The sequence below is a fragment of the Physeter macrocephalus genome, chromosome 17 (genome assembly GCF_002837175.3).
Source record: "Physeter macrocephalus isolate SW-GA chromosome 17, ASM283717v5, whole genome shotgun sequence".
Classification (NCBI taxonomy): Eukaryota; Metazoa; Chordata; class Mammalia; order Artiodactyla; family Physeteridae; genus Physeter; species Physeter macrocephalus.
Window position 1 is genome coordinate 43,801,496 of NC_041230.1, and position 14,113 is coordinate 43,815,608.

Here is a 14,113-nt window from a genome sequence, read left to right on the forward strand (position 1 = left end):
ATCCGGAGCCTGTGCTCCGCAACGGGAGAGACCACAACAGTGAGAGGCCTGCGTACCACAAAAAATAAATAAATAAATAAATAAATAAACAAACGGGACCTAATGAAACTTAAAAGTCTTTGCACAGCAAAGGAAACCAACAACAGGACGAAAAGACAAACCTCAGAATGGGAGAAAATATATGCAAACGAAGCAACTGACAAAGGATTAATCTCCGAAATATACAAGCAACCCATGCAGCTCAATATCAAAAAAACAAACAACCCAATCCAAAAATGGGCAGGAGACCTAAATAGACATTTCTCCAAAGAAGATATACAGACTGCCAACAAACATGTGAAAGGAGAGGTTCCTTAAAAAACTACAAATAGAACTACCATATGACCCAGCAATCTCACTACTGGGCATGTACCCTGAGAAAACCATAATTCAAAAAGTGACATGTACCACAATGTTCATTGCAGCACTATTTACAATAGCCAGGACATGGAAGCAACCTAAGTGTCCATCGACAGATGAATGGATAAAGAAGATGTGGAACATATATACAATGGAATATTACTGAGCCATAAAAAGAAACGAAACTGAGTTATTTTTAGTGAGGTGGATGGACCTAGAGTCTGTCACACAGAGTGAAGTAAGTCAGAAAGAGAAATGTATGCTAACATGCGTTAGCTACTGTAATGCTAACACATATATATAGAATCTAAAAGAAAAATGGTTATGAAGAACCTAGGGGCAGGACAGGAATAAAGATGCAGACGTAGAGAATGGACTTGAGGACACGGGGAGGGGGAAGGGTAATCTGGGACTACATGAGAGAGTGGCAATGAAATATATACACTACCAAATGTAAAATAGCTAGCTAGTGGGAAGCAGCCACATAGCACAGGGAGATCAGCTCGGTGCTTTGTGACCACCTAGAGGGGTGGGATAGGGAGGGTGGGAGGGAGACGCAAGAGGGAGGGGATATGGGGATATATGTATACCTATAGCTGATTCACTTTGTTATACAGCAGCAACTAACACAACAATGTAGAGCAGTTATACTCCAATAAAGACGTCAAAAAAAAAAAAAAGTACTCCTGGGAAAATCCTCCTCTCTAAAGGAGATGAGGGGCTGCCAGGGGCTGGGGAGAGAGGAAATGGGGAGAGGCTGCTAGGGGATGTAGGGTTTCTTTGGGGATGATGAAAACGCTCTGGAAGTAGCACTTGTGATGGCTGCATGGCTTTGTGAATGTACTAAGAACCACTAAATTGTACACTTTATTTTTTTTTTAAGATTTTTTTTTGATGTGGACCATTTTTAAAGTCTTTATTGAATTTGTTACAATATTGCTTCTGTTTTATGCTTTGGTTTTTTTGGCCTCAAGGCATGTGGGATCTTAGCTCCCCAACCAAGGATCAAACCCATACCCCCTGCATTGGAAGGCGAAGTCTCAACCACCGGACCACCAGGGAAGTCCCTGTAAACATTAAAAGGGTGAATTTTGTGGTATGTGAATTATAGCTCAGTAATTTTTATTTTATTATTATTATTATTTTTATTTGGCCATGCCACACAGCATGTGGGATCTTAGTTCTCCAACCAGGGAGAACTGCGCCCCCTGCAGTGGAAGTGCAGAGTCTTAACCACTGGATCACCAGGGAAGTCCCTCTCAGTAATTTTTAAAAAGCAGTGCTGGGAAAGGAATCAAGATCTCCTTCTTAGACTGGATCACTAGATATCCAAACTGTTCTCAACTGGGACAAAGGGAATATAAACTGAGCTGATAGAGATAACCAATTAATCAAGGAATCCTTTCTCTCTTTTGATTTCTTGGGCTGCCAACTAGAGATGGCAGCTGGAGGATGGCAAAAAGAGCCACACATATGGGAAATCTGGAGACTCGGATTCAAATAGCTGTTGACCTCGGACAAGTTATTTCATTTCGTAGTGTCTCTGTTTCCTCATCTGTAGAGTGGGGATAAAACCACTTATTGCAGAGCTGTTTTAAAGGCCAAATGAGGCAATTATGTAAGTGCACAGATCCAGGCCTACTGTTAACGGAATCTGGGCAAAAGAAAAACTAACCAAGTTTTAAAACTCCTTCACAGAAAGACTCAATTCCCTGAAGCACAAAATTTCAATACCTGCCCAAAAGGAAAAGAGTAAACCTCTCCCTGTGTTAAATGGACAAAGAGGTTTGGTCACCGTCTTAACATGCATCTCTGAGGAAATGACCAGCTTACGAGGCAAGATCGTACAGCAAAGTACTAAGAGCCTTGGAGAGTCAGGAGGCTGGATTCCAAACTCAGCCCTGCCATTAACTTTGCCAGTAACCCCCGCCAAAACACTCAACTTTCCAGGAGCTGAGCATCTTCACATAGAGTAAAATGAGGTGTCAGAGCATCTAAGGAGATTTTAAGACATTTGATCATCAGTTTATCCCTTGGTTCATCTTATGAGAAAATAATAGGGTAAGGGAAAATAATCTGCATTTGTAAAATATCTATGTCCTTAGATAACCTAGAAGACAAAAAAGCAAGCACAGAACACTTCCCTGTTAGAGCAGCAAAGCTATATCGCTAGCCTAAATCATGGCTGAAATAGTCCCCTGACCCACCAACCGCCAACCGCAAGCGAGAGACAGTTCACTAAGCCCGAGCACCTCCACGTTCACATTGCGGATCTGCACGTTGATCAGGGAGAACTCCTGCTGCAGAGTCTGAGGCAGGCCCAGCTGCTCTGATTTCTTCTCTTCCAGGAGACTGCTTGGGGGGTCTTCCTTTAAGACTAGCAGGAGAGAGAGGGTAACTTGTTGGAAAAGATTTCTGAAATGGATTCAGAGAGCAGTTCTGGGGTATCTGCCACAACTCGGAGATGCAGAGAGGGGCACCGGACCTAAAACATCAGTGTGACCAATTACCTTCTTCCTCCCCGTGGCTGGAGTTGTGCTGGTGATCTGTGTCCTGAGTGTGAAGGGTCTTCTCTGGTTCCGGCAGAAGAGCAATGCTCTCAATGAACTCACCAACACCATCTAGGATGTCATTTGCACAAAGCTGCAACAGAGGGGCGGAGATCTAGGTCTAGAGAAGCCAGTGGAAAGGACTGTCGTGTTTGGTTGAGCTCTGACTTAAAAATGGGAATCACAAAGGAGAGGGCTTGTCAGCCCCAAACAGATACAGTCAAAATGAGTTTTGCCCATCACCAATTCTCCCTGGTTAAATACACAGGGTAACAGACTCTATCAGTCTACCCTGGAAAATGTTTTATCCTGTTCATAGTTTACGCAAATCTCAGAAAACCTTTTAAACTCCAGCCTTGATGGAGTTATTCAGCCAACCCAAGAGCAAAAATATCATAACCTCCAAGCATTTGGAGCAAATGGTACTTTTTGGAGAAAACAGATTTAAAAGGCAATAAGGTGATGATATTTGACCAAAATTGCTCATGAATGACTTGGTACTAAGCAGTAGAGCAAATCTGACCCAGCATTTTCTATCCACTCTGTACAGAGTGCTGTATGGGATGCAATACAAGTGAGACAGAGATCCCACCTTCAAGGAATTTGGCCACCGGATGAGAAGACAGAACCCCGTGATGGGACAGAGCAAAGCAAGGGCCACGAAAGCAGTTCACACAGGAACCACTGTGCTTCACATAAGAACAGATACAACTTATGGGACAAAAACTGGAAAGGGCTTCACTTAACAGGTGTTGATGAGCGTGGAGGACTCTCAACACTGTCTAGGGCCAGGGCAGCTTTTCTAGCCCATTTATAAGAGAAAGAAATGAAGCCCCCAAGCCACTTGCTCAGTATGCTAACCCACGCTACCTTAGACCAGGACAAGAGGAAAAAAAGACATTCCGAGGCTTTGCAGCCTTCAAGTGCTGAATACTGGAGTGGGCTCTTGAATATCTCAAAGCCTCAGTGTAGCATACACAAGCCGCTCGGCCAACCAGCAAGTCCGTATTAAATGTCCATCACGTATCCTCTAACTTCTTCAACTACCAAATCTTCTATCTTAAGTTCCTGGTGTATCCAGTTAACATTCCTCCACAGCATCATTGAATACATACCCTCTGCATCTGGGAATCCACCCGCCACATTCTCAAGGTCTGATCCCGTGACCACGTAACCAGTTGGTAGTCCTTGGACCCTAGAAATCACCAGATAAGAATCGTGGAGGTTTTTCTGGATTCAACATCAAGTTTCTTACAGGTTGCGATGGGGTGAGGTTCATTCATCCATTCATCCATTTAACAAATATTTATGGAACATCTCCTATATGCCAGGTACTGTTCTAGGCACTAGGGCTATAACATGAATACAAGAATCTCTGTCTTTACAGATCTCACATTCCAATGGTGGAAACAGACAAACATACAATAACGTGTCCGGTAGTGACAATGTTATGAAAAAAATAACATGGGATAAGAGAACAGAGACTGACAGGGGAACTATTTTTAGACAGGACTTCCCTGAGGAAGTCACTTTTGAGCAGAACCTTATTTTTATTTCTTTTTTTATAAATTTATTTATTTATCTTTGGCTGTGTTGGGTCTTCGTGGCTACGCACGGTCTTCTAATCGCGGTGGCTTCTCTTGTTGTGGAGCACGGGCTCTAGGCATGCGGGCTTCAGTAGTTGTGGCACGCAGGCTCAGTAGTTGTGGCTCGCGGGCCCTACAGCGCGGGCTCAGTAGTTGTGGTGCACAGGCTTAGTTGCTCCACGGCATGGGGGATCTTCCCGGACCAGGACTCGAACCCATGTCCCGTGCACTGGCAGGCAGATTCTTAACCACTGCGCCACCAGGGAAGTCCTGAGCAGAAACTTAAATGAAGTGAAATAATAGCTCACAAATTAGCAAGTGAAGAGTGATGCTGGGATTTAATGTCTCACTGAACTTTCACCTCCATAAATGTTCTTCCTTTTACGTGCTCCGGAGGAGCTGGGGATGAACAGGTTGCTTATAAAATGAATTGTTTTAAATGCATCGTGACATCTTACTGTTTAAAATAATTTCTTGGTAAAGAACTGCATCTCTTGATTAAAGGAATAATCAATCTTTAATGTTCTTAACTGACTGAATTGTATTTTCACACGATAGGTCTGGTCAAAGGGAAATTATCCTATCAATAAAAAGGTCCAAGGTGCTTTCTGAAAGAGCTTTATGAAAGATCAGAACATTTCAGGGTAATTCTGCAGTATCTAGAATCTTCTTTATGGCCATCTTTAGAGAGCAAAGAATCTAGAAATAATTTCATCCATTCCTTCATATTATGGATGGGGAAACTGAGGCAACAAAGAACAGAGTGAGTGAGGGCCAAAGTTCCTTCTCTGTGGCACTGCCTTCAACCAGGCCTTCATTCCTCCATGTTTTAATACATACCTGTGCACAACTATCAAGACAGCAACTATTCTGAGCTACTACCTGTCATGAGAACCACCATGTAGCCCATGTTCATAACAACAATTTTCTTTTCTTTTTTCTTTTTTGGCATCGCTGCATGGCTTGCAGGATCTTAGTTTCCCGACCAGGGATTGAACCCGGGCCCTTGGCAGTGAAAGCGCAGAGTCCTAACCACTGGACCACCAGGGAAGTCCCAGCAACAATTTTCTGACTCCATATCCAGCCTCTTTTCATGTCCCTGACTTTGAAGAAAAGTTATGTCTAATTCCTTTCTAAACCCAACTCCTCTACTTGGGTCTTCGGCCCTATTCCCTCCTATTTTCAAAGGGCCTTTGCTTTCACACCTACTCCCTTTCTTGCCTCTTCTCCTTGCCTTCAAACAGAGAGGGCAGCAGCCTCCTCCAAGGAATTTAGTCTACTCCTTGCCTCTGAAGGCAACCTCATTCACAAAACCAGTTCGTGCTGCCTCTGTTTCTGCTGTCTTACAATCAGGCTTCCCTCCTCAATCCGCTTTTGGAACTGGTCTCTTAATGATCGTATGGCTTCCTATGTATACCTATTTATACAATTAAGTGCTTCTCTCTTACTTTGCATGGAGATCCTTCAGCAAAACCCAAAACCAATGACCTCCGATTCCTTCAGGGAGCATCCTTTTCCTTGGACCACAACATCCTGATTCTCTTCCTACCTCTCAGAGCTCCTTCACCACAGTGAAAAACCAACATCAAAGCCTGAGGTGGTCCAATAAAAACTGACTAAGAAGACATGGCAGTAAAAAGAAAATAGAACACCATTAGGTTGAGAAAGATGTAAAATATAAGAATACATGCAGGATGGGGACTTCCCTGGTAGTCCAGTGGGTAAGACTCTGGGCTCCCAATGCAGGGGGCCCAGGTTCGATACCTAGACAGGGAACCAGATCCCGCGTGCATGCTGCAACTAAGAGTCCGCATGCTGCAACTAAATAAATAATTTTTTTTTTAAAAAAGGAATACATGCAGGATGATTACATTTATAAAAGGTTCAAAAACAAAAAAACCTAAACTATTTTTAGGGATGCAGAAACGGGTGGTAAACTGTAAAAATAAAAACAGAAATCACTATCGTAAATGTTAGGATAGTGTTTACCTATAGGAAAGGGAAAGGATTGTGATCGGGAAGCTTCCGGGTTCTAGCAATGTTTTCTTTCTTGACCTTGCTGGTAGTCACACAGATTTTCACGTTTTAAACTCTACATGTTTTATGCAATTTTGTAGATGATATATCTCACAATAAAAAGGAATTTTAAAAAAACACCTATAACTTGTACTCAAAATTTCACTACTGGCTAGACAGCCCCAATTTATACAATTCACCCTGCCAGCTTACAGATGACACAGACAACTGAAAATGGGTTGCTAATAACTTTATTTCAGTCTGAAACTACAGGCCCCCAGACCATGGGGAAACTCTATCATCTTTTCAATGGCAAAATGCAGGACAAAGAGTTGAAAGATGAAGTCAAGCATGGAAATTGATGGGACAGAGACCAAGCAGCCTCGTGTTTCTAGAAGCAAGTCAGATTATGGAAATGAAGATGGTAAAATTAAGAGCATGATCAAAAGATTCCTTTCAAAAACAGTGCTAGGGACTTCCCTGGTGGTCCAGTGGTTAAGAATTCACCTTTCAGTGCAGGGGACATGGGTTCAATCCCTGGTCGGGGAACTAAGATCCCACATACCGCAGGGCAACTAAGCCCGTGCGCTCTACAGTCCCTGAGCCACAAGAAGAGAGAAGCCCGTGTGCTGCAACGAAGACCCCACGCGCCACAGTGAAAGATCCTGCATGCCGCAACAAACATCCTGCGTGCTGCAACTAAGACCCAATGCAGCCAAATAAATGAATAAATATTTTTATATAAATAAATTAATAAAAATTAAAAAACTATTAAAAAACAAAAAAACTATCCTAGAAGAGGCTTGTGAAGGTCACAAACAAGCTGGGATAAGATGACTGCTCTAATCCCCGGTCCACCAGAGACCTCTCCTGGACTCTGGAAAAGTCACACCACTCCACTGCCCGGTTTTCCTTTTGTGATATGGAAAGACCATGAAATACACTTCTGGTCTGGAAAACATTTAGAGAGTGTGGCAATAAGATCTCAAGACAAAGGAGGTTGAAACTAAGTTTTCATGGTGAGTTGGTGGAGAAACTGAGGCTGAGGGCTTCCTGACCCCCATTATACTTATGATGCATGAATGAGGGCTAGCTAGATTAAGCTGCAATAACAAACAGCCCCAAATCTCAGTAGCTTAATGCAAGGCTCTCCTGCTCTCTCTACATCTTCACCTCACCCCCACCCTGGTGGGAGCAGCGCCACATGGAGTTTCTCCAGGTACCTCGGCAGAAGAAGAGAGGGTAAATAATTGCACACTGGCTGTTACCACTTCAACCCAAAAGAGACTGCATCACTTTCGTTCATGTTTCAAGATCCAAGCAGGGCACGTGGCCAAACCTATCTTCAAGGGGTTGGGAGGTGAAATACCACTGTGTGTTTGTGAAGAGAGCTGGGAAAACGTGGTAGGTGGTACTGACGATGACCTTGCATCTCCCTCATCAATAGAGGGGGAAGGGAGAATTTCTTGGCAGTCCAGTGGTTAGGACTCCACGCTCTCACTGCCAAGGGCCCGGGTTTGATCCCTGATGGGGGAACCAAAAAACCACAAGCCGCACGTTGCAGCCAAAACAAAACAAAACAAACAAACAAATAAACAAAAACGGGGGGGGGGAGGAGCAAGTGCCAGGGATTTCTGAGCGTGCGATGACCCCAGAGTTTTTCAGCTCTAGAAATGATCCAACAGCAAGGCTACCAACCTCTCCAGATCCCTCCCACACAGGAGAGAGACTGCACAGAACACAAGAGGATGGACCTGGGGGGAAGAAGCACAGCCACACACCCTATCACCCACCTACGATTAAAGGGGGAGGTTCCCTGACTCCTGCTCCTAAGCCAGCCCTATTCCTGCATCCTCCCCTCCCATCACGTGGCCCACCCCTACGGGAGCTGCTGGTCAACAGGGCTCAGGAGGAAATCAGTTGGTGGTCTCCCTCCCACCCACCTTCCTTCTGTTTCCTCCACTGGAATTCCAGCACCACATCATCATGGCCTACGAAGGTATGGACTGGCGTGTTCAAGTCAAAGACATTCCACAAGAGCAGGCTGTTCTCCCTCCGCAGCTGGGGAACCATCACAGTCACCAATCCATTGCTGAAAGGCTGTGGCAAAAGAGGGAAAAGCAGGCACTGTTCCAGGGAGAATCCGCTGAGTCTTGAGTTAGCCACGTTGGAATTCTCGCCTAATTAAAATAAACTGGATGATGGGAGGCCCCAACCCATCTGGGGAACATTTTTCCAAATACCGTCAGTTGACCATCACATCTACTTTTCATTTGCTTTCCTTTTTTTTTTTCTCTGCTGATGGAAGGGACCACAGCAAGTAAAAAATAAAGCTAAGCCAAATACTTGGAGAAGAACATTTTTTAATGTAAAATAAGCAAATGGCTCTAGGAGTTCCACAGGGGAACACCCCGGCTCCTCTCCACGAGTTCCCTCTGAGAGTTATCGAGTACATTCCCAGAATGAGCGTGCAAAGCACACTGAGGGTAACCCCAGACAGCAAACAAACCCTGCCATGTGGAAATGCACCAGAAGCACACCATCCACGTGAAGCAGCACTTGCCACTGCCCCCAAGACCACAGCTTTGCAAAGGAAAACCTTCCAATTTCAGGACTGACACTTTCCACTTATAAACACCCAATCTGCCAGGTAGCTAAGGGGCTCATTTGGTTGATAGGCAGACTCTGTTCTTTAAGGAATTAAGCCAAAGCCACCTAAGAGCACATTTATTTTCTCCTGCCCTCCTGGCAGCACTCCTGAGCTTTCCTGTTTGTTTTTGAAAGCAAACATATTAATCCAGAGAAGTATTTCAATTCACAAGAGCAAAGCCTGACTTCCTCCCAAGTGCTCCCAGATGGGAAAGCCAAGTAATACCCCAACTCTCTTCTTCACTCCATGGCGCAGCAGGTGGCCGCCTAATGCACAGAGATACCTTCATTCACCCCTGTGCTCCCTTTCAAGTAGACAATGAAGGAAATATATTATCTCTGATCGATTATCAATCTGGCAGCAAAGTTGGAAGGTCGGTAACAGCCTATCCACTATACTTGTAGCATTTTGTGGTTTATGTAGCATTTTGTGGTTTATACAGCATTTTCATACGTTTTTTTTCCAAAGGGAAAACATATTGTACAGGTACTAAATGCCACCGAATTGGACACTGAAAAATAGGGAATTTTATCACAATTTTAAAAAAGAGCAAGGCATGTTAAACACTATTATTCATGTTTGACACGGGAGGAAACTATTACTCAAAAAACACAGGTGGCTTGCCCAAGGCCACACAAGTATTAAATGGCTCATTACAGCATTATTCACAATACCCAAGATATAGAAACAACCTACATGTCCGTTAATGGATGAATGAATAAAGACGATGTGGTACATCTACAATGGAATTTTATTCAGCGACAAGAAACAAGGAAACTCTGCCATTTGTCACAATATGGATGGACCTTGAGGGCATTATGGTAAGTGAAATAAGTCAGACAAAGACAAATACTGTATGATATCATTTATACGTGGAATCTAAAAAGCTGAACTCATAGAAACAGAGTAGAACGGTGGTTACCAGGGGTTGGGGGTGGGAGAAACAGGGAGATGCTGGTCAAAGGGTACAAACTTCTGGTTATAAGATGAATAAGCTCTGGAGATCTAATGTACAGCGTGTGATTATGGTTAATAGCACCATATGATATACTTGAGAGTTAAAAGAGAGTAGATCTTAAATGTTCTCATTGCAGAAAAGAGATGGTAATTATGTGACGATAGAAGTGTTAACAAACGCTACAGTGGTAACGGTTTGGCAATACGTAAGTGTAACATAGCAACACGTTATATACCTTGAATTTATGCCATGTTATATGTCAATTCTATCTCAGTAAAGCTGGGGAAAAAAATTAAATGGCATTGCCAAGCCCTAAACCAAGGTCTTCTGAATCTAAAGCCAGAGTTCTTTCCACCACGATCCACTGACCTCCAGCCTCTCAACCCTCCAGCTTCCCCGCTTCCCCTCCCTTACTGACCACCTTCACAGTGCCCAGCTCCCCAGCCCAGCTAGTCTAGCACTTCTAGTACAGAGTCTCACCCAACGACCCAAGGGCAAATTTTTAAATAGATAACAGCTTTTATGCCGTCATTACCACCTTTGTCCCACTTCTAAACCAAGACAGAAGGAGAAAACTGCCTCACAAAAAAATAAGAGGAAATGTCCCTGGCCCCTTCTGTCCAAAACACCTAGATAATGTTTCCGAGCAAGAGGTAGGGCATCTCACTCACAGTGTATCTGGCCTTCCAGACAGGCACCTGGCAAGGGAGAATATTGAGGTATTTCCGAGGCTGGCGGTAATCCCAGAACTGGAAGAAAGAAAGCAGGATAATTTGTGAAATAAATGCCAAAAAAAAAAAAAAAAAAAAAAAAACACCTCAACTAACAAAATAAGCATAGCCAGGACTTCCCTGGTGGTCCAGTGGTTAAGAATCCTCCTTCCAATGCAGGGGATGCGGGTTCAATCCCTGGTCGGAGAACTAAGATCCCACATGCCGCGGGGCAGCTAAGCCTGTGTGCCACAACTAGAGAGCCCGCGCACCACAACTACTGAGCCCACGTGCCACAGCTAGACAGAAGCCCATGCACCGCAATGAAAGATCCCCCATGCCTCAACAAAGACCCCGCGCGCCACAACTAAGACCCGATGCAGCCAAATAAATAAATAAATATTTTAAAAAAACAAACAGAAAAGAAATAAGCGTAGCCTTCAAACTCCATGCTTTCTGTCCTCTAAGTGCATTTGAGTCAGCCCCCACGGCCATGCTCCTGTGACAGAGACACACGGGAAACGCCCCTTTCACACTGAGAAACAGTATAGGAGAAACAAAGACTTCTGTGAACACATGAGGATCACTCCTTGAGGCAGATAAGTGCCAGCCTGCCTATTAAACCACCTTCACAGTTGAAAGGTAGAAGTGACAACTTTTCATCCTGTATCACTTCACACCACATAGAGTAATTTAACTACTAAATTAACTACCGCTATTGCTAGTAGTTAAAAATGTACTGACCGCTGACTACATTTCAGATAGATGTTTAGAGCTTTAAGAGTTTCATCCCATCTAATCCTTACAACAATCATACAGTGGGTGTTATGAATCTCTTTTTCAAGGGTGGAAGCTAAATTACTAAACGATGTAACTTGTCAAGGCCACACAGCAAAAAGGTGACTGTGTGACTATTTGGGGCCCAACCACTCACGTCCACTCTTCCACCCACTCCAACACGGAAGGTGCGGGGAACACACAGGTGAGCCAGACAAAAACTGAGCCTTAGAGACGTCTATGCTTTTAACAGAAAAACAAACACACTTAGAGCTCAAGCATTTGCCATGAAAGCGGGAAATGGCAGAGCACCAAAGGCAGGAGGGCCAAGACTGAAACTCTGAACTATCAGGTATTAAGGAACTATTGTCAAAAACAGGTGACAGGAGGGGACTCCCTTGGCGGTCCACTGGAGGGAGCACGGGTTCATGCCCTGGTTGGGGAACTAAGATCCCGCATGCCACGCAGCACGGACAAAAAAAAGAGGTGAGAGGAGCCACTCCAGAGAACAGTTTGGCAGTTTCTTAAAAAGTTAAAACACACACCCACCATGTGACCCAGCAATCCCATTCTTATATGTTGGTCCTAGAAAACTGAAAAGTTCTCTTCACAGAAAAAAATCAATACACGAATGTTTACAGCAGCTCTATTCACAATTACCAAAAACTGGAAACAGCCCAAATGTCCTTCCACAGGTCAAGAGATAATAAATTGTAGTATATCCATATAGTGGATTACTACTCAGCAATAAAAAGTATATGAACTACTGATTCTTAAAACGACTTGGGGGAATCTTAAAGGCATTATGCTGAGTGAAAGAAGCCAACCTCAAAAAGTTACATTCTGCATGATTCCATTTAAATGACATTCTCATAAAGACAAAACTACGGTGATGGAGAACAGAGCAGCGGTTGCCAGAAGTTAGGGGCTGGGGAGGGTGGAACTATATAGGCATAGCATGAGGCAATTCTTGTTTCTTCTGATAATTCTTTTTTGCCGAATTCAAGTCCCATATTCAACATACTAAAATCGTTAAGATGTCATTTCCATCTAAACTGCTTTTGGGTTTCCCAGACGGCCACGGGGTAAACTATGACTTGCTCCCTCAACTTATAAAAGAAAGAAAACTAGAAATAATTAGGTATGCTTAGCATTCTCCATATTTTCAATTAGCCCAACACTTTGTAAATGTTCTCCTGTTACCAGGTCCACCCTAGGTGAAAACCTAGCAAATAAAAGAGAAGTTCAGCCTCCCTGGGTTGATTATATACAAGTAAAATATTATTACTCTGAATGCACTTCAGCAATAGTTTACTTTTCAGGTTGGACGTTCATTTACAAAGCATATTCACGTTCATTTACAAAGACCGGCATGATAACTACCAATAAAATTAATCCTTTAAAAAAAAGATTTTGCTTCTAGATTTAAATATGCTCATCAGTTGGTGACAGTTATGTCAGATAATTTATGGGATAAATAGAGGACCCTGGAAAAAGTCCTTACTGTTCATAAAAAGCTCTAATTCTCAAGCCCATCATTGATGGGGTCTTATAAAATGATTACGCTATAGCTGAACGGAGGACTTCGGTCTATTTCAGTGTGATAAGGTTGGTTATTATAATAAGTTAACCAGAGCCATGCTGCCTCCCATCCATAGGTAACTTCTGCTTTCTTCTTACCATTGCCAAAGGCCTCTGCTCCAAGCTAGGGATCAAAAAGAAATTTTTCTGAAGAAATGTCAGAAGAGCCTCGGTCAAGAACCAGGTTCCTGACTGTTGACATCACAGGGAACAGCCTCTGGGTACAGGTTTCTCAACATGGCTCACCTTATACCATAAACATGTCAGAAAGGACAAAGGGACTGGGTCTGGATTTCCAGGACTCAGTCTGGAAGATGGCAATTTTGTAAAATAGCCTGCTTACCCCAAGATAAGGAAAAAAACAATTGGTTATCCAAACTGACATGAACTAATTTCATTATAGTTCATGTTCTATTTTTAATGGCCATAGAAGAAAAATCCTTTTCTTTCTTCTTGATCTAGCTCTAACCCTCAATTCAACAGTTTTACAGTTTACAATCTACAAAGTGAAGTGAAACTCATTCAACGGTATCTTGTTCCAGCAGACCCCTTAGAATTCACAAAAGACAAATAGAATAAAAATTATTGTTATAAATTATAAGCTAATAAATTGTCAGATAAACTAAAGAAAATGATTATGTAGGAAAAAATGGCATGCACTGAGCCTTATCAACCAATTACTAAAAATAATGGTTGACTATTATAAGCACCTCTAAATTGCTTCACTTTTTACAATTATGTTATTTGTATATGTTCAATAAAAACTGTCTTCTGGGCTTCCCTGGTGGCGCAGTGGTTGAGAATCCGCCTGCCGATGCAGGGGACACGGGTTCGTGCCCCGGTCCGGGAGGATCCCACATGCCGCGGAGCGGCTGGGCCCGTGAGCC

General features: G+C 43.2%; 1 protein-coding gene across 10 annotated transcripts in view; it reads right to left on the reverse strand.

Moving 5' to 3' along the window:
• The window catches only part of WDR59 (WD repeat domain 59), an 87,455-nt gene that overhangs the window by 37,578 nt on the left and 35,764 nt on the right, over positions 1 to 14,113 (reverse strand). For 5 of the 10 annotated variants that reach the window (XM_007102264.3, XM_028477670.2, XM_055078953.1 and 2 more), the window contains 5 exons: positions 10,830 to 10,907; positions 8,494 to 8,650; positions 4,064 to 4,143; positions 2,910 to 3,042; positions 2,652 to 2,776 (listed from right to left, as the gene is read on the reverse strand). In XM_007102264.3, the coding sequence (XP_007102326.1) occupies positions 2,652 to 2,776; positions 2,910 to 3,042; positions 4,064 to 4,143; positions 8,494 to 8,650; positions 10,830 to 10,907 (573 nt within the window). Of the gene's footprint in view, positions 1 to 2,606; positions 2,777 to 2,909; positions 3,043 to 4,063; positions 4,144 to 8,493; positions 8,651 to 10,829; positions 10,908 to 14,113 lie in introns of all 10 variants that reach the window. The other 5 variants (XM_028477669.2, XM_055078949.1, XM_055078947.1 and 2 more) reach the window with 1 other exon arrangement.